The 24089-nt window shown below is 42.9% G+C and overlaps 4 protein-coding genes across 8 annotated transcripts; 1 reads left to right on the forward strand and 3 right to left on the reverse strand.

Annotated features, from left to right (window-relative positions):
* Positions 1-1390: 1390 nt before the first annotated feature.
* On the reverse strand, positions 1391-4343 carry med19a (mediator complex subunit 19a). The gene is made up of 6 exons (XM_080502576.1): positions 4007-4343; positions 3452-3574; positions 2552-2685; positions 2321-2417; positions 2140-2234; positions 1391-1723 (listed from the first exon to the last, which is right to left on the reverse strand). The coding sequence occupies exons 1-6, from the start codon at positions 4224-4226 to the stop codon at positions 1658-1660; spliced, it is 735 nt and encodes a 244-aa protein (XP_080358702.1). The 5' UTR covers positions 4227-4343; the 3' UTR covers positions 1391-1657.
* A 477-nt stretch (positions 4344-4820) lies between these two features.
* On the reverse strand, positions 4821-6971 carry pmf1 (polyamine modulated factor 1). The gene is made up of 5 exons (XM_080502697.1): positions 6733-6971; positions 6476-6581; positions 6096-6196; positions 5081-5276; positions 4821-4915 (listed from the first exon to the last, which is right to left on the reverse strand). The coding sequence occupies exons 1-5, from the start codon at positions 6948-6950 to the stop codon at positions 4850-4852; spliced, it is 687 nt and encodes a 228-aa protein (XP_080358823.1). The 5' UTR covers positions 6951-6971; the 3' UTR covers positions 4821-4849.
* Positions 6972-7097: 126 nt separating this feature from the next.
* On the forward strand, positions 7098-12829 carry tmx2a (thioredoxin-related transmembrane protein 2a). Its single transcript, XM_080502224.1, has 8 exons — positions 7098-7317; positions 7463-7523; positions 8135-8248; positions 9113-9189; positions 9459-9565; positions 9788-9853; positions 9964-10093; positions 10183-12829. Exons 1-8 carry the CDS (start codon positions 7129-7131, stop codon positions 10345-10347), a joined length of 909 nt encoding a protein of 302 aa, XP_080358350.1. The 5' UTR covers positions 7098-7128; the 3' UTR covers positions 10348-12829.
* Positions 12827-24089, reverse strand: zdhhc5b (zDHHC palmitoyltransferase 5b). Of its 5 annotated transcripts, none has more exons than XM_080502221.1 (12): positions 23980-24089; positions 20492-21902; positions 19679-19800; positions 19326-19483; positions 18529-18701; positions 18273-18375; positions 18029-18120; positions 17559-17691; positions 16524-16632; positions 16236-16342; positions 14181-15094; positions 12827-12963 (listed from the first exon to the last, which is right to left on the reverse strand). In XM_080502221.1, the coding sequence occupies exons 2-12, from the start codon at positions 20638-20640 to the stop codon at positions 12858-12860; spliced, it is 2166 nt and encodes a 721-aa protein (XP_080358347.1). In that variant the 5' UTR covers positions 20641-21902; positions 23980-24089; the 3' UTR covers positions 12827-12857. The 5 variants fall into 5 exon arrangements, 4 of the variants coding, with proteins under 4 accessions (XP_080358347.1, XP_080358346.1, XP_080358349.1 ...); XM_080502220.1 differs by having other exon boundaries at positions 23890-24060; XM_080502223.1 differs by lacking the exon at positions 23980-24089 and adding an exon at positions 23511-23640.

The raw sequence follows: 24089 nt of genomic DNA on the forward strand, positions 1-24089 counted from the left end.
GTGTATTTTTTTTTTATACTCTAGCTGCAGTAGTATTATAAAGGGAAGTGTCTGTTTCACTATCAGAAACTGCTTTTTGTAGAGGGCTCATTATTAATAAAGTCCAGGTGATTTATTTTGTATTCTGCTTTTGCTTTTTTTTTTTTTTTTTTGGTCATGTATTGAGTTAGGAACAGACAGACAACTCGCACATTTTTTTTTTTTTTTGTAAATAGAATTGAGGCGTGGCTGGTATTTTGTTATGTTTTCTGCTTGCTTCCCGATATTAAGATGTGTACAGTGTATGAACTGATATCGGAGTAGATACTAGTGTTTTGTTTTTTTTGTTTTTTAATTTGATTTCACATTTTAGAGGCAAACGTTACACAATGTACACTTTCTTTCCAAAAATAACCCACAATTCATTGCATTACATCGGTTTGACTCTTTCGGCGCTTTAAAATTTAAAACTTTCTGCCATTTGTAAGTAGGCGGTTTCTCTTGCAATAGAAAAATGCATGACCAACGCAATCTTTTTCTCTATACCAAAGCCATCTGTAGGGACTGTAAAAGAATCTCTGTGACACTATTCCTCAGGTGAGCACATCGGATCAAAATAACAACAGTGTCTCGTCAAACTATGCGTTACTCTGTAAACAAGTTTGTTTTCTTGACGACTGTCACAGGTGTTGCTTTTGCTCGGTTGCTTAAATGAGTGCATTTTGCTCAAACATCTGTTATAGCTGATAACCAACTTAATGCAAGCTCCTTTGTACCTCTGATTCCAAGTAGTTATTTCCTTGAGAAACAAAAAAAAATATTGTATGATATTTAATCAACACCTCTACCAGTCTCCACAAGAAAGTTATTTATCTGTATGTTAAGACCACATCATTTAAAGTGTTTTTTTCTCTCGTTATCTCTTCGGTCCAACAGTTGTTGTTAATTGTTCACTTTATTGCTGCTGTCAATCATTGTAACCAGCTTGAGCGTTTGATGAAGAAATAAAACAGTTGAATGCAAGAAGTATTTTGTCACTTTTTGTCTTGTCATTGTCAAACATCTGCCCCAAAGGAAGGAATAAAGAAATGTTTCTTCCAACAGAGTTGCTGTTTCTAATGTCTCCATGTTTTTTTGTCAAGTTAATTTTTAAAAGAAAACATTTTGCTGTTTTTACCGATAAGAGACACTTTGACAAATTCTTGACGATGACGTCTTCAAAACTATGAAAAAAAAGACTTGTTTTCAAGTCTGATGGAAAATTAAAGATCAAATCAGCAGCAGTGACTCACTGATCTCAGCTCTCTAGTGTTATCTGCTAAATGAGTTACATATTTGACAGATCTGCAATAAATGATCTACAATAAAATAAAAATCTTAAAAAGAACAATGAGAGGAAAACAAAGATAATCAAAGTTTATTTTTATTTTGGCATTATGGTCAAAAGATATCACAACACACACACACACCTTTTACACTGCTCTGTAACATTTTGCTTCACGATCAAGAAACACATCAACTGTGTCACTGCTCACTCTCGCAGACACACACGGCATTCTTCAAATGGTTTCTCTCATGAAACATACTCTTAATAATACAATTATCTGTAAAATACACACACATCCTCTTACAAAAAGTTGCACATTCAGACATGGGCATGCACACAGTGGGCTCCTGTCTATCTGAGGCTGTTGCTGTTGGGTTGTGAGCCAGCGAGGCCGGGGTGGTCGGGGCTGTGTCGGTTCTGCAGGCAGAGAGACAGGCGGTCAAATAAAGAACTGAATAACATGTATTTTATACGCCTTCCCCAAGTGAAGCGCCGTCACTGAGGTCGGCCAAGAGGTTTTTTTCACCTTACAGCTTGGATTTATTTTGAATGAAAGACAAGATCAGAGAAAATTACACAAACAGGATAAAACTGTGGATAATCCATCAGGTTATAGCATTATTGTTGTATTATTGTTTCATATATTGAATTAGAAATCTATACGTCTCAGTTAGTTATGTTAGTCTGACAATTGTCTATAATTATTAGTCTCAAATGTTTGGAAACATGATTAAAACTGGACGATTTACCCCAGAGATAGACCATCTACCGAACAAGAAAGGTGAGAATTAGTGGTTTGCAAGCTTTACTGTGGTCGTATCGAATGCTTTTACCTTTTTCTTTTTCTTGTCTTTCTTCTTTTTCTTGCGATCGGGATCGTCATCCCTCTTCTTTTTCTTCTTCTTGGGATCAGAGTCTGATGGAGTTTCTGTGCGTCACAAAGAAGCAGGTCAGTCACTCTAAAACAACGTCATGATTTCTTGCCTTACTGTTGGAGGATGCCTAAAGTCGTACCTTGTGGTAACGGGTCCTGTGGTCGATGGTGCTTGTGCTTGTGTTTGCTCTTCTTCTTTGGAGGCTGTATGTGCATGAGTCTGTACTGTTCTGGAAGCTGTGGAAAAAACAGCAGGATGCATATGAGTAAAGAGTAAAACCGGATAGTTAACCATTATATTTGTGTCTGCACGTTGGCAAAGTGTGCCTTCAGAAACTATGTGGAGTCTTGGTGTGTTGTGTTGCCAGTACCGGTCCTGTGTGTAGTCTGAAGCCTGTGAGCAGAGCGCCGGTCAGCGGGCTGAAAGAGTTCCCACAAACTGGAGGCTTATCGATGAGAGAGCGAAGCGAGCTGCCATCCTGAGTGCCCGGACAGTCAATCATCCCTGCACCAGGAAGAGCACCAAGCAACGTTGGAATAAAACAGGGTGACAGAAGTCAAGACACTAGTTCTATTAGTTGTTTGTCAGATCTTTAATCTCCTCACTCAATTTCTCTCTGTTAAATGAAATGTATGTGGTGGAGTTGATCAATTTACTCATGGAGATGCAATGGTTCTTACAGATATTTAATCACATAGTCGGACACTGGAGGCTGAAGCGTCCCTCAGTTATGAATATCCATACAAGCCCATTGAAATGCCCAATGTGATGAATTATAAAAGCTCATCATAGATGTTGAAGAAATAATCTCAATCTCCAGGATGTGTTGTTGCTGGGTGCTGTGTTGTGTTTAGTGTCTCATGAATACTAGATTCTGGCATCTCTCGAATACATGTATATCAATAATTAGCAATAAGAGTGCACATACACAGTTTAGACGCGAGTATATCGAGTATAGTTGAGTATATCTCTTTACTGCGAGTATCAAAGCAAGGAGTATTAATCAAATATAAGTAATTTAAACTTAATAATGAATCACGGGACGTTGGTCCACGTGCCATTAAAAGAAAGACAGACATGAAAAAGGAATAGTTTCCAGATTATTAGTTGAAAGGCCAGACTGTGAAGGCTCAACAATAACAAATCATGATGAGCTCTCCTGCCCTGACGTTACTCAAGACCAAAATTGTGATGATTCTCTTACATGCGTATGATTACATTAGTCGCACAAGTGCCTCCTTCGTCATTAACGTGCAGATCTGACGCTCACCTGGTAACTCTGGCAGAAAGTTGCTGAGCTTCTCCTTCACCTTCTTCCCACAGAATTTGTTGTAGGCGTGCTCCAGGTTGTAGTGCGTGATGAGGTTGGTGTTCCCCGTTAACTCGTTTCCAACTAAACACACAGACTCGTGTCACATTCATCCAAAAAAAAAACATAAGCCATGCAATATATATTCACTACATGTAAATGAGCTCAGAAAATCTATGGGAACAACAAATAAATTCGACTGTCATGATTGTTCGACTAATGTTCAATTGGGGGGGGGGGTTACATAACCACCCAACAGAAACTGAAGCGTAAAATTAGCCAAGGGGTGTTTTTAAGGTATAACTAGAATAAATACAACTCTTCACACGAGGAAAAAAAAGCTTTAGGATTACATGGTACCTACATTTATCCAACACCTGTGTAGCTAGCCGTGGTAGCTAGCATTGTTTACAAAGTGCTTAGCAACCTTCACGGGCAGATAAGCATTATTTTCCCCCAAAATCATCGTAAAATCAACACACAAAACACGCAGCAGACTCAAAAACCCGACTGTACCGGGAAGCTCTCGCAGTAAGTAGAAAGGCTCATTCATGGCTCCCGGTTTCCGCAGAGCAGGCCCTTCATCCCCGAGCTGCGCTGGCATCTGACCCGCCATGGAGACTTGATTCTGCGGCATAGGCGGCGGAGGTTTCCCCGGTCCGAAACCCAGAGACGAGGAGCCGGGCGGTCCCTGAGCGTCGTTTTGCCCGAACAGAGTTGAATACATTTCCGTCATATCTACCACTCATAATATATTTAAAGTCAAATAAAATGTCGATTTGTTCTGCTTGGGAAAAGAAAACGATTCACGGAATCCTCAGAGATCAACTCCTTTCCTCACTTCTTTGTGGCGTCATTTTCAGGGCCACAGTACCGTAATACCAACAAACAGCTCGCACACGACCGTAATACCAACGATCCGCGCGCACTGAACTGCGAGAGCACGGCGACAGGAAGTACAGTAGTACTAATAGATCAATGTGTTAAGATCAACGCTTTGACATCCATGAGTCGTCTCTCGCCTGTAAAGATTTTAAAAAACACAGGACATAGCACACATCTCACGAGTGAGCCGCACGTTTTGATATTTGCGCAGATCAGTTGAAGATTACAGGAGTAATAGCACATAATTTATTTTGTAAATGACTTGTGGCATTCGTATTCAGCTTCTACATTTCTTATTTAACTTGCTATGCTTGCCATTTCATTCTGTGTGGAGCCATGTCAAATTCCCCCCCCCCCCCCAAAAGTGTCAGATCTGTTTATTTTGACAAAATTTCTTGTTTATTTCCAAACAAATTACAGCAAACAAATTTAATATATACAGTTAAGATAGTTTACACATGAATCATTTGTGGGTCAAACATCAAACACATCAGCTGGTCGGAGAGAGGATGCCAGCCTTTCAAACTCTGTAACAGACACCTGAAAGTGAAAGGAAAATGAGACACAAGTGAAACTACTAACTATTTGGGAAAATAAATGGGGTTTTAATTCGACAATTGGAAAAGAAATGTGTACTCCCTTTTTTTTAGTGTGTTTAATTAAAGACGATCAATATCACTGCCGTATTAATCGTTTCCCTCTTACCTTCAACTCATCAACAGCAGCAGAGATGCGATGTTCAGTCTGAGCAATACTGTCTCGACCAGCCTGAACTTTCTGTGCAAGCGCAGCATTCTCAGCCTTGATCTTCTTCAGCTCCAGCAGCATGTAGGCCTCTTGCTTTTTATAATACGGCATGAGAAAGCTGCAAAAGTCTTTTTCAGGAATTCCACTTGGCCGCCTAGGAAAACAGTCAAGAGGTTATTGGATTAAAAGACTTTCAGTTTCAGGTATGATGATTATTTATGGTGCTGCAAAGAGAGGCAACATGCTTATTATACAAATCCTAAAGCCAGAAACATTGGATGTATAGTATTGAATGAGATAATAAGCTGCCATCGACATACTAACTAGCAATTATGACAATCAAGGTTCCACACCTGGTTTATTTTCACGGCACCCGAATACATGTTTGCTTTGTTATTACTATACAATTAAAAAAATAAAATAATTAGATATTCTCCCCTGGGAAGATTTTAGAAAAAAAAAAAAAAGGTTCTTGAATGGTGCATTCTAAACTGCAAAATACTACATTTTGAGGTGGGATAAATTGTGGGACCAGCTAATGTTGAACAAATCAAACACCAAATAATACAAAATACTAAATCAAACTTTACTTAAGGAGCCACATACAGTCCAGTTTCATCTTGAGTGGTCTGGGCTGGTACATTATTGCTATAATAACCTTTGAATTCACACTTGAAAATGTTTGGGGTTTTTTTGTGGCATGAAATTGTCTATAATTTTGGAAGATCAAACAAATACAACCTGTTGTAATCAATACATGTTAACAGAATCTCTGTTGTTATTCTGAGATGCAAAGCGTGAATGCAATTCTAAATTAAATAAGTAGATTCTTCATGTAACCATGTCCCTGATTGAGCGGCAAAAATGAGAAAAGATGACTGACAGACACAGATGCATATAAAAATGGAATATTACAGACAGGAGCGTGTCACATTCCAGTGGACATATGAGAGTTATAATGCAGTTTACTAACCATGCAGGGTTTGGATCGCTTTTGGCAGCATCCTCCAATTTGTCCAGCTCATTCAGTTTGAGCTCCAATCTTCCTTCTTCCATCAGTTTGCTGATGTCCTCCTTTATGTATGCAGAAAGACAAACATTTATTAAAATCCAAAGAAAATACATCGAAAGCAGTCCTCATGTGTGCAGAAAATGACTATTCACACCAATTCATTTTTTGTGCTAAAATAAACAAACTTTTTTTTAATGTATATAATATCCACTTTTTAAAATTTCAAACAGAATGAACTAATGGCACGGCTGTTTCTTGACTCTGGATGTGAATACAAATAAGAGACAGGTTTTCCACTTGATGTTCTTTCATATATGGCATTGGTGCAATGAGATACGAACCTGAATGTTCTTTTGTAACTCTTCTATGAACTGCTTGTGAATGCTCTCCATCCTCTGGGGGTTCTTCTTATACAGTGGATGAAACATGTTGGCAAATCTGTTGAAGCTGAGTGAAAGAACACCAAACAAAAAGGCAAATGACTGACTTTTCTAAAAAGTTCTGAATTTTGGTACGACGAATTACTGATCGTCATGTTACTTTGTTAACCCTGATTTGTGACTCAAAACTAAACCAACTTCATGCACAAACGTATTACCTGACATGCTCGATGAACTTGTCCATGCTTTTCTGAATCACTTTATCGAACAACTTCAGCCTGACGAAGCGAGGCTCGGTCTCCTCGGACGGTTTAACTCCGGCGGACATCTGTGAAGAAACTTCTCCTGCAGCGTCGGTCGGCCGGTTTTCGGTGGACTCCTTCGAACTAACGTTGTCTACGGTCTCATTCTGTGCTGCTTCTTTACTTTCCTCCATTCTTACCACTCCGACTTCTGTGTTTACGTTTTACATTACCCGCCAAATCTACGGCGAGCTGTTGCGTCCACAAATAGGAAAAGCGCTTCTCTCCAACGCATGCGCATTGCACTCCGGTCGCTTCAACTGTCACTTTGCTCTCAGCCTCGCGCGTCTCGCGCTGTGGTCTCCTTCAAGCATGGCTCTAATCACTGGGCTCTGCACGTTCTTGTACCATCTACCACAGATCTACAAATGGCTGCTCAAGCCGTATTATGTCGCGTCTTTCTTAATGACTGTCGCCTTCGCGGTGGTCAGAAAGGCTCCGGGGCTGTGCGAGCACCTGGCGACCCAGAGGGACGACGGGAACTCCTGCGACTTTGACTGGGTGAGTGAGTGAGCGTGGACGAGGTGGCGGAGGAGGATTGGGTTGCGCTGCTAAATATGGAGGGACAGTCTGCAGGCCAGCTGCTGTCGCACGGGAGGAAGGCTGCTGGGACTTTTAGTCACTTTATTTTCATTTGTTTTTGCAGAGAGAGCTGGAGATCCTCATGTTTCTCAGCGCGATAGTAATGATGAAGAACAGAAGAGCCAGTAAGTAACTCCCCCTCCCACATACACACACACACACACACACACACACACACACACACACACACACACACACACACACACACACACACACACACACACACACGTGTTTATGTGTAAACTAACTTTGGTTTACACTGTCAACATGAATGAAAAAAAAATGCATATAGACATGCATGTATGCAGCAATGCTGCATGGGCTGATATAGAAAGAAACAGGACCCTGTACCCCCCCCCCCCCCAGACACACACACACACACACACACACACACACACACACACACACACACACACACACACACACACACACACACACACGCCTCTAACTACATCTACTTTTTGAATACCACTCCTTAGAAGTTTCCTTATCTTTAACCTAAACCTCACACAGTTCACTGTTGTCTTAATGGCACCCGACTGGTAAACATTAACTCGCAGGGTTCAAAACGTAACGGCCTCGAGCGACGGAAGCCCTTCGTGGAACCGTCAGCTTTGTTGTGTAAATCTTAAGTTTGGCCCACATTTATCTGACCTTGATCAGCAGTGTGAAGGTCTTCACTCCTTCTGTTGTGTTTTATTTCTCCTCGTCTCTTCTTCCCCCTGTCCTTTCTCAGTCACACTGGAGCAGCACATGGGAAATGTGTTCTTGTTCAGTAAGGTGGCCAACGTCATCCTCTTCTTCAGGCTGGACATTCGACTTGGCATCCTGTACGCCGCATTGTGTGTAGGTCAGTGGACTCAAAGCACCCGTTACAACCCGCTCACCGCTACGAGGTGATGTAAACAGGCCCCATCAAATTGAAAACAATCTAATAGGCAAAATATAAATCAAATTGAAAGTTACAATTTGCTAAATGGGTATGAAAAAGTAGTTATCAGTACTGGTACCAGTCAGTGGTTCCATCACAGCCAATACTTAATAAAGAAAGAAATTGATTGGGGAAACACAGTACTATTACACAGGATGAGTGCGGAGTAGAACAAAGGTTTATTTTCAGTTAAACTGAGAAAAAAAAAGTAGTACAAAAATACGACAAGAACAAATGAAAAGCTGTAAAACAGGCCACTCACTGTATCTGTGATTGTGATATGTATGACAACTGTAGTTCATAAATACTTGATGCTTCCTTTTATTGTTTAGCTTCAGGAACACTGATAGTAGCCAAATACTTTTTTTCATGAAACTAAAGCATCTTATTTAGTAATCAGGAGTGATCCGTGTTGAGATGCTGCACTCATAAAAAGCTTATTTATATTAGATATATACATTATTAATTGAATAGGTCAGAATTGTATTTTTATGGAAAAAGTTTGGATTTATTCCTAAAATAATCTGAGCATTTATACCGTGACTGAATAAACTCAAATGATGACTCATTAAGCTGTGGTTGAATGTGACAATAGCCCTTTTTTTTTTTTTTTTCCCCACAAGTAAATATATTGTGGATTAGTTTTGTAATACAGCTCACGTAAACAAAACTAACCTCCAAGTTGAATAACAAATATTTATCCCTCATTGTACATTTTGATTTTTAGTAAACAATCTTTTTATTGTCGAGGTGTACTTATCTGTTCATTTGTTTTGTCTCCAGCTTTCGTCATGACCTGTAAGCCTCCGCTGTACATGGGCCCAGAGTACATTAAATACTTCAGTGACAAGACCATCGATGTGAGTCTTTTTTGAGAATGGATTAATATGTGGATGGTGAATAGAGAGATTAAGTATCCCTCCTCTTTGGCTGTTGTATATATTCTCTGATTAACCTGAAGAAGAAACAGTCGATTCAGTGATGGACTGTCCATCGAATATGAATATAAGCAGATATAGCAGGAGATTCTGGCCTAATATTAGAAATAGATAAACACACTTTGTCAAACAATGATGCCCCCGTCCTGAAGGTGAAAAGTTGACGTAATCGTGTGTTGTTGAACCGCCAGGACGAGCTGCAGAGGGACAGTCGTGTCACTTGGATCGTCGAGTTTTACGCAAATTGGTCCTCTGACTGCCAGTCGTTCGCCCCGATCTTCGCCGACCTCTCTCTCAAGTGAGCAAATCCTCTCATTCCTAATTCCCCATGTTCTCTCACCTATGAAGCAGACTCCCAACTGTATGTTACTGTTGATCATTAATAGAACAGTAGTTATAGTTGCAGACTAAGTAAATTATAGCTGAAATCCAAAAGGCTTTAATTTATTTAATTATGGCTGAGTAACAATTAAAACTTTTGCCTTTCAGCCTAAATGTCACATTCATTTACATCCTGTAGGTACAACTGTACTGGACTCCGGTTTGGGAAGGTGGACATTGGACGCTATGGAGAAGTTTCCCAGAAGTCGGTCATCTTTTACATTCTGCCTTTTAATTTCACAGCTTAACTGCTTATGTATTATTCCACCATTACTTTCAGAGGCCTTAACTTTTCCCTGAACTCTGTCTGAACAGGTACAGGGTGAGCACGTCTCCGCTGGCCAAGCAGCTGCCTTCACTGCTGCTCTTTCAAGGAGGGCGTGAAGTCATGAGACGTCCAATGGTGGACAACAAGGGAAGAGCCGTGTCTTGGACCTTCAATGAGGCGAGTTATATCGAACTGTAGCGAACACGTAAAAGCCGTTTCCCCGTTTGTGCACGTCAACAATGGTGCCAACTGTATTTCACCTGCAGGAAAACATCATTCGAGAGTTTAACCTCAACGAGCTCTTCCAGAAGTCAAAGAAGCTGAGTAAAAGTCGGGGCTTGAAAGAAGAGCAGCAGAACGGCTCACCAGTAGAGGGCAGCGACGAGGAGGACAGCGCAGACCAAACCTCAGAGAGCAAGAAGGACCAGTGAGGAGGGAGAGCAGAATCGAGTCTCTCATTTCGTGCCTTACATTATTGCAAGAGTCATTGAACCTCTGCCGAACCTGGCCTCCATAACTACAGACGCCACCGTGTCACTGGCCAGTGAGTTCAAGGACGTTTTGCATGAAGCCTTAAAAGTTATTTAATAACATCTTTTTTTTTGTAAATCGAGTTTGTTTTGTTTCCCTTGCAAGATCTCATCACCACATGTGAACTATATTTTACACCTGCTGTGTTTACTATTGTGTTGTATTTCATAAGCAAATTAAAAGTGGTAATGAGACTGAAAAGATTCTGGAAACTTTTAATTTAAGTTTGACCTTTTTTTATTCTGAGAAGACATCTTTTAAAAACTCTTTATAAGGCCATTTTGGAAAGGTTTTCAATGTACTTGTTACAGATATTTGTGAAACTCATTTCATTCATCACAGCCCACAATAGCAATATCTTTTTTCTTTTTTTTTTTTTTTATCTCACAAACAAGTATATTCTCTTTTCTCAGTAAAATTCAGATTGTTCAATGGCCATCTCCTGGCCAGAGCAGAAAGGAAAAATAACACAGGTTTTCTGTATCTCTGTACGATGGTTGCTTCTTGTGCAACTGATGATTATTCTTCCTTGATGCTGCCCACACACGCATACACACTCGCCTGGTTAACAATAATCTCACGAGAACGCACGCCAGTGAAGCATTCAGCATGATAAACGGGGGGGGGGGTGAAATAAAATAAAAATATCACATGCACACTGAATACGCAGCCCAGCAGGGTCGAAAGCTTCTAACAGCTGTTTGGGTTGACGGATGATATTTGTGTGCTTGGAACGAGTAATTGCACCCTGAAAAAGAATGTGCCGCCACCAGACAGTTCGGACTTCCTGCTGTGGGGCTTAATATCAAAACAATTAAATAAATAAATCCTATGTAATGCCCAGTCCAAAGAGAAACCGACGAACCAGTGTCTTTCCCTCCAATTATTCCTTTCACAACATGCCATGGGGTAAAAGAAAAAAAAACATTAATTGTACCTTTACTGAAATTTAACGAAATGAGCAATAAAAACAAATCTAATCTGCCTTATTTCAGGATAATTGTTAAAAAAAAAGTTTGTCAATAAAAAAAAATTCAAAAACTTGTTTTACTGAATGATCTCAAGGCAAAAACCAATCGACAGTCTCAAACCAGTCTTCTCTGAATGTAGTCAGACTATTTCATGTACAACCCTCTTTTGTTTCCTCAAAAAATATTCCAGTGACATCTCATCTTTCTCTTTCAGAAACTGGTTTGAAATCGTGTTCAGAACTACAGGATTATGTTGTCTGGTGAAATAAATAAGCCCTTCCCTCACTGCACCTATTTGGCTGGCCATCCATTAAAGGTGTGGTTCTACTAGTGTCTTAAAGGACTGACAGAAACTACGCTGACAAAAAAAAAAATACAAAAAAAATAGGAGCAAACCACCAAAGTACATAAAATGATCTTAAAGCTACAAACAGATTTTGCATAATGTCTCTAACATCAACATTACAAGCGTACATTCCACAAAGATGCTTGTGCTGCAATCATGACAATTTCTTTGTGGCTTTCAAGAAAGAAAAGAAAAAGAAAAAAGAAAACCAACAAAACAGAGGAAGCTAAACTATTTGCCACTTCAGATGTCTACCAAAACGATCGTCATCTTTGGACGATAAACTCCAGCGAGAGCTCAAGATTGGCTGATGCAGCCATCAATTATAAACAGGCAACTGATTTGAAAATCGCTTTCATGAATAATTACATACAGTACATCTGCCAAAACCCATCATAGTCATCTGCCATACCTTACAATTTGACCACATAATAATAATAATAATAATAATCTGTGCGATTTTTTTTTTTTTTTTTTATACATTTATAAAAAACAATATTTTAAAAAAAGATTTATAAAACTAAAATGATACTGTGTTTATAAGGTCGGACTCGTCGATAAAACAGGCTCCGTGGTCCGTTGAGACGTTCATTATTGGTCAGCAGTCCTCGATCCTCCCTCTGAAGTTTATACATCCGCGGGATAAAGGCCATCCATTCCTCGAGTGTCGGACACCGTTGTCAATACGCCGTGTGCTAATGTACCAAAGTAAAGAGCAAATCCTTGAATAAGCGGTGTGTATTCTATAGACATATCTGTACCCAGCCGTGACGATACCGTCACATCAGTCTATGGCTCACAAATGGGAGACGATTGATCCTGCGAAAAATGAAGCAGTGTCCCCCCCCCCCCCAGTTACTCTTCGTTGAAATCTGAAAGGCTGGCAGAGAAGACTGGTCAGTGGCATTAACAAAGATAACAAAATGGAGTACCAGACCGGCGAGCTCCTCGAATCCACCGCAGCGGGAAACGGTCATGAATAATATCCAGCTCAGGCAAAAGGGACAAGTGGAAGTTTGTCCAGCGAAATGTTTTGGGTTTTTTTCTTCTTCCCCTCTTTGTGGAACGACCTCGTGGGAAACTTTTAAGTCACTCAAACTGATATCTCGTACGTGGTCCCTCCGACGCCGGTCACCTTCTTCACTCCGCCCCCCGGTTTGGATGTGGTGTGATTAGCCAAGACTGGGCGAGAAGTTGATCTGAGTGGACAGCCGCCCGGAAAAGGGAGCAGGGGGAGGATTGGTGGGGGGAGAGGGGAGTGAGGAGAGAGCAGAGAGGGAGGTGGAGGTGAGTGGTTCTACAAAAACATCAAGCAAGCACAGACAACATTTTGGGTTTTTTTTTCCTATCGGTGGTCTTGTAAGGCATTTGGTAGGCGAGGATGTGTTCACACCACGGAAGTCTCTTTCCAATATGGACACACTACAGTGCGATTGTTGCCGGGGAGATTTGAAAGCATAAATTGTGCAACCTGAGCTGTGGAGCACAGAAAAAATGTAAACGGAGACTTTGTTTCAACTGTGACTCTGCCTCAAAAAAAAAAGACAAGTGGAGCTCAACTAAAGTCAGAAAGCAGCATGGAACAAAAGCAGGTGGACACACTGAACGAAATCAGAGCCGCCATATTGATGTACCAAACTTAATAAGATAACACGACGTCTCAGCAGGTAAAATTCTACAACTGCATTTAACCCGGCTTGCACTATTGCTGGTAAAGGTAGAACATCTCTGCCAGTTTCCACTTTTTGGTCTGATGATAAAAATGCCAGAGTGCTCATGTGTGAAATTAAATCCCCCCCCCCCCCCCCCTCCCAGTTTGGTCCAGAAAAGACAACCTCACAAGTGTGAAAACAGCCTACGTGTGTAAGGAGAGACAAAGACAAAAAAAAAGAAAAAAAAAAGGCTACAGGACAGAAGAAAAACAGCAGCATGAGTGAGCATGCTGTGACAGAGCTGAACACATACTGGCATGCTGTTAACACTAACGGACACGGACACGGACACGGACACACACACACACACACACACACACACACACACACACACACACACACACACACACACACACACACACACACACACACACACACACACACACACACACACACACACACACACACACACACACACACACACACACACACACACACACACACACACACACACACACACACACACACACACACACACTGCAAAAAAGTGAACCCACAACATGTCCACACACACACACACACCAAACTACTGCACATTAAACAAGCAGACTGAATGTAAACCATGAAGGAGGAAAAGGAAGACTCACACAGATCAGGGAAGAACGGGAGAGCTGACACAAACCGGGGGAGGAAGAAGAGGAGGTAAAGGAGAAGGAGGAAGAAGAGTATCAGGCTGACGGATTTGTGGAAGGATCACTACTCACTGTGCCTGTTGCCCTCCTCCTCCCCCTCCCAGCACAGCGCCTCCACCTGCGAGCCGAGGCTTGTGCTGAGACCCCGCCTCCCCAGTGTAAGAGAGGGACTTGCCGAGGGACAGGCCGCGAGGCGGCGGGGAGACGGGGGGCTCCAAGGAGCGAGCCCCGGGGGAAGAGGACGAGGAGGAAGGGTTGCGAGGGGCCCGGGAGAAGTCCTGGTTGTGCTGGAGCAGGTGGTGGGTCTCGGGAGGCCCGAAAGAGGAAGGGGGTGGCGGGCTGACGGCACGCAGGTATGCCCTGTGCGGGGAGGAGAAAGTGGCGGAGCCCTGGAGCAGCTGCCCTTCCCTCTGCTGGGCGAGCTGAGCTGAGAGGAAGGGCGACGTGTAGCCCTGCAGCGGGCTACCGGGGGACCCCGCCCCGGGCTGGCCCGCCACGATGGCGGGAGGGAACGGCGCTCGGGGTTTTTGCGGCGACAGCTCGTGGGCGGCCGACTCGAACTCGGGGCTCTCGGACGGCGTCAGCAGGCTGTCGTAGGACAGGCTGCCGTTCCGAGGCGTCTGATTGGCCAGGCTTTTGTAGCTGGTGTCTGTGGTGCCCTCCGACTGGAGCGTGGCCAGCGGGTTGTGGGCAGCGTGCGCCGAGCGCAGGCTGGAGGAGTGCGAGCCGCCGGTGGACAGAACCAGAGAGGACGGGTAGGAAGTGTAGGAGCGCCCAGTCAGGGAGTAACCCGACATGCCCCCCGACACCACCCCCCCAGGGCCCCCGGGGCCCTCGCCCCTTTCCCCTCCCACCCTGCGCACCCCTACACCTCCCCCCACCACTGTGGCCCCATCCAGGCTGCTCGGCTCCGAGCGGTAGCTGGGCTGGCGGCTGGACTGGAGGATGGATGGAGACGGAGAGTCCAGGCTCTCTCCACGAATCATCTGAAGGAGAGAGGAGGACAGTGGTGGAGAAGGGGAGAGGGTGAGGAAAAATGATGAAGATGAAGAGAGGAGTGAAGCAGGAGGAAGGCAGGGGGTAGTAAAAAAAAAAATTACTATCTTTACCTCTGGGATAATAAACAAAATAAATGTTTTGCACAGACTTGTATAGAAGAGTGGTGAGGAGAACTGGATGCTTGACCGGTGCTCTACTCCATCATCACACTACTGGTTTGGAAACATTGACTGGTTTGAACCATCGACTGTATAATGAGATGGAGGACATGACAGCGGCTCAAAAGTGAAGCTAAAACATCTTGATCACCCTCAGCGGTTGGCTGTTGTTACACCTCCATGATTCAATGTCAAATCAGATCATTTCTCTCAATATATAGTTTGGCCATTTTAGGCCATTTTAAATTGCCTCCGCAAGTGTTTTTTTTAGATCAATTGTATTGTGTTTTTGTCACTAAAATCAGACGAAATGCCAAGATTATTTGCAGCCATGAGTGAAAAAAGTATCTTGGGATAAAGTTGTCATCTCGTTGGTCGACTGGTATGTCTTGACTTCACTTTCAAAAAACTGTGCGAAAAGGTTGCGACAAGTCATCCATCTTTATATACAGTTCTGTCTGAACAAGCACTGATACTGCATGTCAAGGACTCTGTGTCAACACGTAAATGGAGGAACAAATACATACGGTACATGAAACTACACATTCCAGTCAATGCAATCTCGGGGAGGGAGGGAGGGAGGGGGGGATATATCACTCGACACACAGAGACAGCCAAAGAGAAACACACACACTGAAACTTACTGATCAACCGATGGCCACTGAATGATCAATTTAGAGTAAAAACAAAAAAAAGAGGGGCATGTATTAACCACAGAGAAAATTAGATGGGGGGGAGGGGCGGGCCTATGAGCCACTAATCCCACTGTTAGTGTTTTTTTTTTTTAAACTACAGGAATTAGTTATTCTCTATATAGCAATTAACTACATCCGTTTCTGTTTTATAAAAGAAAAAAGAAAAAAAGACAAATCAGGAACACTCATGACCACCACAGTAGCTGATTGTTCCCCAATATATAAAATGTTAATGACACCGAAGATCCAGTGGAGTGTCTGCATACATGACGTACCTTGTTCGGATGTGGGTGGCCGGCATGGTTCCTTCCGGGACTGTTGTAGGCTGGTCGGTACTTGAACATCGACGGTGTAGGTGGAGCTTCGGTTAACAAGCTGCTCTCTGAGTGAGAAGAAACCAAGGGCGACATTTAAAACGAGGGATGCGCATTGGAACAGAAGACAGACAACACTTTATGCTCAGCACCCAGAAGTTCACACATCGAGGGAGACGCCTGCAGCTGTCTTGGTTCATTTTGGTATTTGTGTGTGCGTGTGTGTGTGTGTGTGTGTGTATTTCTCACCCTCTGTGTCAGCTCGGGGCAGACCAGGGTAACGAAGCTCCGGCTTCGGAGGAGGCGGAGCCTCTGCATCAGCCGACTGACTCTCCATCGGATCCAGACTGCTCTTGGACTGGAAAGGACAGAAACAAAAGCAGACATAGAAGAACATAAATGAATTCAGACTAACGGACAAGGTTGTCTGGTTCAGTATAAACAGATATTCGTGAACAGGATGAGTCTGTCCAGTGTCTAAAAATGAACATTCAAATATTGAGATCATCACTTGGAAGCTGTAAAAGCACAAATGACGAAATCTCCCGTTTTATTACGTGGTATTGTAATTGAAGAAGGATTTAAGACTATTTCCATGAGATCAATACCTGCAAACACCAAGCTGAGACATTTTGATATATGACAAGAACGAGAACATATTGAACTCATTTGATTGTGGGGATTAGCTGAATTTGACCTCGTGCTTCAGTTTGGGCCAGTAGTTACATAGCAGAATATTTTTTTTCCTTAACTTCACATTGTCCAATAACCAAACATGAACTGAAATTGTACAATTTTACAGAGCCAAAAAAACATACTTTTTATGACCAACTGCAGAGTAGTAAAGATTTAATGTTAGTTTACATGATATTCTTGTGTCTGTGTTGGTTATATCAGTATGCTCTGGCGCTCTCCCAGAATTCAAATGTTATTGATTGTCGAACCGGTTTGAGATGAACCCTCCCTTATGCCCAGTGTCTGCCAAGACTGCTGGGACCTGACTGACGTGGTCTGATAAAGCTGGTATCTAAGATTGAAAAGATGATCTGAGACTTACAACATTCACAGACTGGTCTTGTTATTCAGTAACCTGTGAGCAGGATAGTCATGAAAATCCTTCAAAATAAAAATCTTTTTTCAATAACGTCTCTCTAAAATGACTATTCTAAAATTAAACAGGCAGCAGGAAGCCGACCCTTCTGAATATCACAATAAATAACGTCTGAAGAGTGATATGCAACACATGTATAATACATGTTTTTTGCTGGATTTCACGTTACGTACCCTGGTGCTGTGTCGGTCGTTCTGAATGCCATTGTCCAAGACCTTGGCCTCCAGCTGAGCCTCGGTGAGAGACGGTCTGAGGAACGGCGGCTGTACGTCCACCGTCTGTTTGCTTCGCCACCGGCCCATGTATCTACAACATAGGCATATACTTAGATCCTGTTGACCCAAGCTTAAAAACATAAGGCCGAGCAAGGCCAGACCTCATATTGCATTATTTGAACAAAGAGAACACTATGTGGATAGGTGAAGAGGGAAAGAAGCAGTGGAAAGAGACGAAGGCCACATCCTAATGAGCCAAAACGATTTTTTTTTCTCCCTGGCTTTCCCCCCAAAAAAATTTCAGTCGAGCTAGACAAGACTAGAAAAATAGAAGTTGACTCCTGCTCATAGACTTCTTTAACTCTGAGTTATATGGATGTATGCTCTTGTGTGTTGAAAGACAGAAGGAGAAGAAGCACAAGACTGACCTGGGGGCCTGTGAGCTGCAGAGCACATGTGAAATATTCCTCATACAGCCATTGGTGAAAGGGTTAACACCTCCCCGAAACTTCCCGGTCACCTACAGCCAGATGGGAGTGGGAGTGAGAAAATCCATCGTCCTTACTTGTGCGCAGTTCTCAACCCACATGGGTACCAACATAAACAATGCGGCAGAGCAAAAAGGTGTCAAAAATTAATGCAATGACGCAGGCAGAGAGCTCCTGTACGTACCTGCTCGTTTGTGGTCCGTCCGCGGGCCACCAACACCATGTGGAACCCAGTCAGGCCGGCGACTGGGACAAAAAACAAACCGGCCACACACATCACGGCCATACTGGGAACGCAGGGTCAAGGAGATCACAAAAACACTCAACCAGAGTGAAACGATACACAAGTCAATAGAACAATGCAAGTGTAATGGAAATACAAAGTCAAATTTTATGTGTTCGGAACTTTTATAGGTTTCAGCCTGCCAAGAAAAGGATACGTAACAGCCGCATGTGGCGTGTCCAGCTGCTGGCGGTGGTGCAGGACATAGACCAAGCCAAAGCCGAACACATCTATGATGTGGGTGGTGAGTGATAGCAAGAAGAGGAAGAAATAGCGGTAATTCCTCCGGCCAATGCAGTTGTTCACCCACGGACAATGATGGTCAAAATCCTACGAGAGAACAAAAGGGAAAACACATTTAAAGATATCACTCCAGTTGCTGCTTGTCTGAATCACTCCGTCACAGTCGCAATCCAGAATTCCACTTTCCAGAAGCTCAGAACAAGACGGCTCTGGGTTGTCCCAGAAGCTTGCTATGAAATACAGATTTGTTTTTTATGATGTACAAATCCATTACACATGTGTAGGTTGTGTAAATACAGTATTCCAAATAGACAAGCAGTTCACTATAGTCAAGATAAATGACTTCACTCAAACAGCGCGTTTTCCACCACTTTCCCTTCACACACACTCACCATTGGGAGCAATGTGGGACTCAGTGACTTGCCAACAGACACGTTATCATCAGGACAGGGCGAGACAAGATATCACATCGTCAACTCTGGGATTGGAAAAGATCCCGGTCTCGCCTGAGCCAAAGCTCACCCAGTCATTACAGGTTTAAAGACATTTACTTTCAAAAGTAAAAGTAAAAAAACACTTCTAAACAAAGGCAGAAATGCAAACAAGACTGAGTCCCGCCCCCATAGTTGTTTATAAGTTCAAATCTTTCAGTTTGATATTGTGAAACAATTAATTCATTGATACAATACAGCATTGTGTACATGTGTGTACCTCCACACAGTTGTCGCACACCGAGCAGTGCGAGCAGCGGGGCGGGCGGTAGAAGCGGCAGGTGGAGCACCACTTCATGCGCACCTGGATGCCTTTGATCTCCACCGTTTTGTAGAGAGGGGCCCGGAAATCGTCCTCTTTATCCTCGTCCTCCTCCGCTGAAAACGACACGCAAAGACGCAGGCAATCACCGATCGCGCCAGGCTGTCGCTTCGGCGGGGTTCCCACGGGCTCGTGGTCACAGCCGCCAATTGTGTTCAGTGTATTTCATCTACTTAAGAGCAGTGCACGAGCGTCGTTGGAACTTTATTGGACAAAAACTGCCCCGTCCACACGGTTGGTTGTGTTTTTACCTCTGGGAAAGACTCCCGGGTCCATGAAAGTGGCCATGCAGAAGTTGGCGAGGGTGAAGAGGAAGATCACGGCAATGTAGATGGGAATGACCGAGGAGAAACTTTCTGACAGCCATGGACATCTAGATAATAATGAAAGAAAAAAAAACCATCATAAAATGCCCCAAATGTTGGCTTGGCACAGAAAAATCAAGTAACACTGCAACTGTTAAGACCTTCTTGAAAAGCGATTTTTATAACGAGATAACCAAAGTGAGGCTATGAAAATTAGCTTTTAGGTGTGATAGTGTGAAACTTCCAACAATAAAAGTCACCTGAATAAAAAGAGTCTGAGGGGAAAATAAACTGCATGATGTGTACACATCTCTTGCAAACATACATATTATCAGAACAACTCTCTAGACATGCATGTCAACAATTTCTCTACAAATGGAGATGACGTAGTGTGCTTTGCGTGAATTACATAGTGCAAAAACAAATAATTGGCAGCCTGTGGGCCATATGTGGCCGCTCTTTTAATTTGTGGTGGCCCATGAGCTAATTTACAAAAATAAATTATTGGTTTCACAGGTGATGAGAGAAGGAAGGTCATTTTACGCACATTTGACAGAAGTATCACTTACTAGTTACTGTTTTATTTAATTTTAGGTCGAACAATATTAAACCCATGCACATTACTTTAGTAGACCACAATAGAGATCCCAGTTATTTCCATGTAATGAAAAGTGATATTTCTCACTATGGTCAAAATATTTGCGAGAATGAAATTTGTTTTTCCTCACACAGCCGCCAAAGTTGCGTTGAAACACTCACGTGAAGCAGAAGAAGAGGGTTGTTGATCCGACAAGAAAGGTGGTGGCTGCGGACACCGGGACGTATCGGCTGGGGCGAAACGGACGGGGAGGAGCAGAAGCGGGGCCACCAACTCCTCCCCCGACCCCGCCACCGCTGAAGCCCGGCATCAGAGACGGAGAGAGGAGAGGGATTCGGCGCGATCGAAAGACAACTACAGTCTGCAGGGGTGAAGGGGCCAAATGTTATGGTCAGAAATGCAAAACGGTTCGCCTGAGAGGAGGGGCCATGACGACAGACTGAGGAGGGGAAAAAAAAATAAATACTATGCAAAGCAGCCAGGAGATAAAAACATGAGGGACACTATGTTTAGACACCAATTGTCTTCCAGCACAAATCTGTTCACAAGAAAACAAATTAGATTTCTATATTGCCATACGTAACTCAATGTCGACGTGTTTCCAAATCATTAATATCTATGCATAATTTTCAATAAAGCTTATACAAGAGCAATGTGATACAAAAATATGTGTAGATATATATATATATATATATATTTAGTTATGGCTTGAATGTAAGTGGATTTGGTGCAAAGATATAAATAAATGTAATCTGTAGCTTCTAACTGGCTCTGGCACACCTGAATGACTACAGTGCATCTAACGATGGATTTTTTTTTTTTTTAATTCTTTTTAATGCTCCTGAAACTTTGTGTTGATGTTTGTCACTATGCTTCAACTCTGATTATCTCTCTCAGAGAAAAGTGAATATATAAAGGAACCGACAAATCAGAGGTAACTGGTGGGAAACCAAGAGGCCAAGAGCAGAAGCACACGGAGAAGAGGCAGAGGATTGAGCGCAGCAGCTGCTGATGACTTCTGTGGTCGTCCCGAGAGGGCTTATTTAGGCACTGGGTGGGAGGAAGCAACCGAGGATGGCGGCAGAAGGGACCGTTGCAGCATTTCAAGCGTCGGCAGGGGAAAACAAACAAATTCACTTTTAAACCAGGTGCGGGAAGCTGCTCAACATAAAAAAAAAAGTCCAGCTGGAATTTCTCATAAAAAGCCGTTTCAAAGAAAAATAGATGTCCAGCCTTGCCAATACATGTAAAATGGCCAGGCAGTCCACTGGATGTTAAGAGTTCCTGATCTTTAGTCTCTCTGTTAAAACGAGGAGAGAATCAGCTCCTTCCATAAAGAAGTCCTGCATATGTCACAGAGGTGTCACCGCACTGGTCCTGGTGTGGGTGTCGCAACCTCTCCCTCCTCCAAATTCTCTGCAGAAAAGACCTCCTTTGCCATGTTGCATTTATTGAAGAATGTCTTTTACGCCACGGGTGCTACATGGTCCGAAAAATTCAGATCCTTTTTGAAATCTTTGGCTTCCCGTCTTCTGTCACCCGCTGGTTTGCTGTGTACACTGCAAAATTCCCCTGTTTAAAAAAGAAGAAGAAGAAGAAGAAGAGATCACACAACTGACACATACAATAATGAAAGTGATTGCAACAGAAATAAGGACTTAATTGTAAAAGTCTTTTTTTTTAAAGAAAGAAAAAAAGAAATGTCTGATTTCTTATTTTCAACTTTGTGATTTCCTCCATAACACTGATGCTAAACAAAATTTCTGATGGCATTAAAATTTGCACAGCTGTGCAATAACCATGCCGTCTCATCAGCATCTTAATGTGCCACATCTGTGAGGTGGATGGAGTATCTATTATTTAAGTGCTCACGAACACAGATTTAAACAGATTTGTGGACAATAATTCATAGAAGCAGGCCTTTTGTGTACACAGGAAAAAGTCTTAGATCTTCTAGGTTGTGAGAGAGAAGTGAATAGTTTCACAAAGATTGCACAACAATCGGTGACTAACAAAGTTCTTGGTGTGCTAAAAAGATTGCGTTAACACATGTGAGCATAGATGTTTCGCCATTAGTCATAAAAGAGTTGTTCAACAACTTGCTGTTGTTAAACAGACATTTGTCATCTCAATGTCCTCAGGTGGTCACAAAAACAAAACCCTTCCCATTACAGGAAATTCAAAATGACGAGACCACAACCTGTGACGAGTCCAAACAATTTGGCTCACATTAAGAGAATGCATGGGTCAAATTGTAATGTCTCGACACCTGGCTGCCCAAGTTTGATGATAAGATTGTACCTGTCACTGTTAAAGCGCGACGAGGCCTGTCACTTGATTACATAGCAAAATTGCAGTCCCTGTCCCAACCTGTGTGCTATTTAAGATCCTCAGGTAGAAACCTGCTGGCAGTTCAACCAAAACCAGAACGCTACAGGAAAACAACCTTCTGGATCATCTCCAGATCCTCCAGTCAGTATTATCATCCAAGTGCATTTTTAAAGGACCGCAAGGTGGTGTAATGGGTGATAATTTCCTTTAGCAAAGGTTTGACTATGAGCTGGGTCTTTCTGTGCTGAATTTGCATGTCCCCTGCAGCAATGCATGGCACTATGCTTCTGTAAGAAGTCGTCCTGTTATTTTCTTGATAATGTTGACCTGAAAATTCTGGCATCTCTGATGGCGGGTGATACCTATAGATCACTTATTGCCTAAAAGTACCGTTACTATTCTAAATTTCAAAGTTGTGCATATTGTGAGGAGTTGTGAATCGACTTGAGATATTGGCTTTACGTGCGTTATTACTGTTCTAAGTACCATGGTCACTTCCCTCATCTTTTGGGTGAAAAACGAGCCCGTGAACACACTGAAAACGGTTCTGTAATCTGATAGTTTGGACACACCCCTCTCCTCAGCAATCATCCGTACTAACAAATACAGAGCTACAGTCGAGACAGAATGTCAGTGTGCCTGTTGTTAATCATCTCATCTGCCCCCCAACAAATCCCCCCCCCCCCCCCCCCCCCCCAACCCCACCCCACCCCCGACTATAATGCATGTTAATCCTAAAATCTGTGTCCAGCCCTGGCTGTCATGTCACCGCAACAATCTGTACGGCATCGTTAAGTGGCCAACCGAGACGGTTTAACCCATTTACCGAGGGTACAGTGGCACACCTACGGTCCCTTGCTGATGTCTCGCGTGAATCCCAACCACTGGATTTACTGTCACTTCATTTTGTGGAGTGATAAAACAGACCGAGCGGTGCACAGCAGGCCAGCGCAGAGGGCTCAGTCAAGACAACTGCGATAATCTTCTCCCAGCGGCACGAACCTCACCAACAACAAAAAAAAACCCAACACTGCTTCAAACGAGCACATAGCGGAGTGTTTTTGCTTCGCCGCATTTCCAAGAACAGAGTTAAATCACTTGGTCGTCGGTCGATGAGCTTTTTACACCAGCCTCGAAAGTTTTTTTTTTTTTTCTTTCTATCTCTTTTTTTTTGCGACACCGCTCGGTCCTTTACCACAGCTACAAAGAGTTAGCTAACGTTAGTTACCTGGCGGACTAGCTCCCATTGATGACCGACACGACGTCTGAAGCTGCTTTCATTTCAACAGCCAACGCCAAAAGCAAGAGAAACACGCACCTGATGTTAAACATGTGGGCTGTCGTATCTATGGGACGTGGGTAGTTTCGGTCCTCCTTGAGTTAGCCGCTAGCAAACTACTTAGCTCTCTCCCTAGGCCGACATCGGAA

The sequence above is a fragment of the Blennius ocellaris genome (genome assembly GCF_963422515.1).
Source record: "Blennius ocellaris genome assembly, chromosome: 9".
In the NCBI taxonomy this organism is placed as follows: Eukaryota; Metazoa; Chordata; class Actinopteri; order Blenniiformes; family Blenniidae; genus Blennius; species Blennius ocellaris.

Excerpts from the sequence above, each read along its gene's own strand:
- tmx2a (XM_080502224.1), top strand. The coding sequence starts at position 7,129 with ATGGCTCTAATCACTGGGCTCTGCACGTTCTTGTACCATCTACCACAG. Across the intron at positions 7,318-7,462 it reads ACTCCTGCGACTTTGACTGG|AGAGAGCTGGAGATCCTCAT; the intron begins GTGAGTGAGTGA and ends TTGTTTTTGCAG. Across the intron at positions 10,094-10,182 it reads TGTCTTGGACCTTCAATGAG|GAAAACATCATTCGAGAGTT; the intron begins GCGAGTTATATC and ends TTTCACCTGCAG.
- pmf1 (XM_080502697.1), bottom strand. The coding sequence starts at position 6,950 with ATGGAGGAAAGTAAAGAAGCAGCACAGAATGAGACCGTAGACAACGTT. Across the intron at positions 6,582-6,732 it reads AAGTTCATCGAGCATGTCAG|CTTCAACAGATTTGCCAACA; the intron begins GTAATACGTTTG and ends TCTTTCACTCAG. Across the intron at positions 4,916-5,080 it reads CTGCTGTTGATGAGTTGAAG|GTGTCTGTTACAGAGTTTGA; the intron begins GTAAGAGGGAAA and ends TTTCACTTTCAG.
- zdhhc5b (XM_080502221.1), bottom strand. The coding sequence starts at position 20,640 with ATGCCGGGCTTCAGCGGTGGCGGGGTCGGGGGAGGAGTTGGTGGCCCC. Across the intron at positions 19,484-19,678 it reads CCCGGGAGTCTTTCCCAGAG|CGGAGGAGGACGAGGATAAA; the intron begins GTAAAAACACAA and ends TGTCGTTTTCAG. Across the intron at positions 17,692-18,028 it reads TGCAGCTCACAGGCCCCCAG|ATACATGGGCCGGTGGCGAA; the intron begins GTCAGTCTTGTG and ends CCTATGTTGTAG.
- med19a (XM_080502576.1), bottom strand. The coding sequence starts at position 4,226 with ATGACGGAAATGTATTCAACTCTGTTCGGGCAAAACGACGCTCAGGGA. Across the intron at positions 2,686-3,451 it reads CTTTCTGCCAGAGTTACCAG|GGATGATTGACTGTCCGGGC; the intron begins GTGAGCGTCAGA and ends TTCCTGGTGCAG. Across the intron at positions 2,235-2,320 it reads ACAGGACCCGTTACCACAAG|AAACTCCATCAGACTCTGAT; the intron begins GTACGACTTTAG and ends TGTGACGCACAG.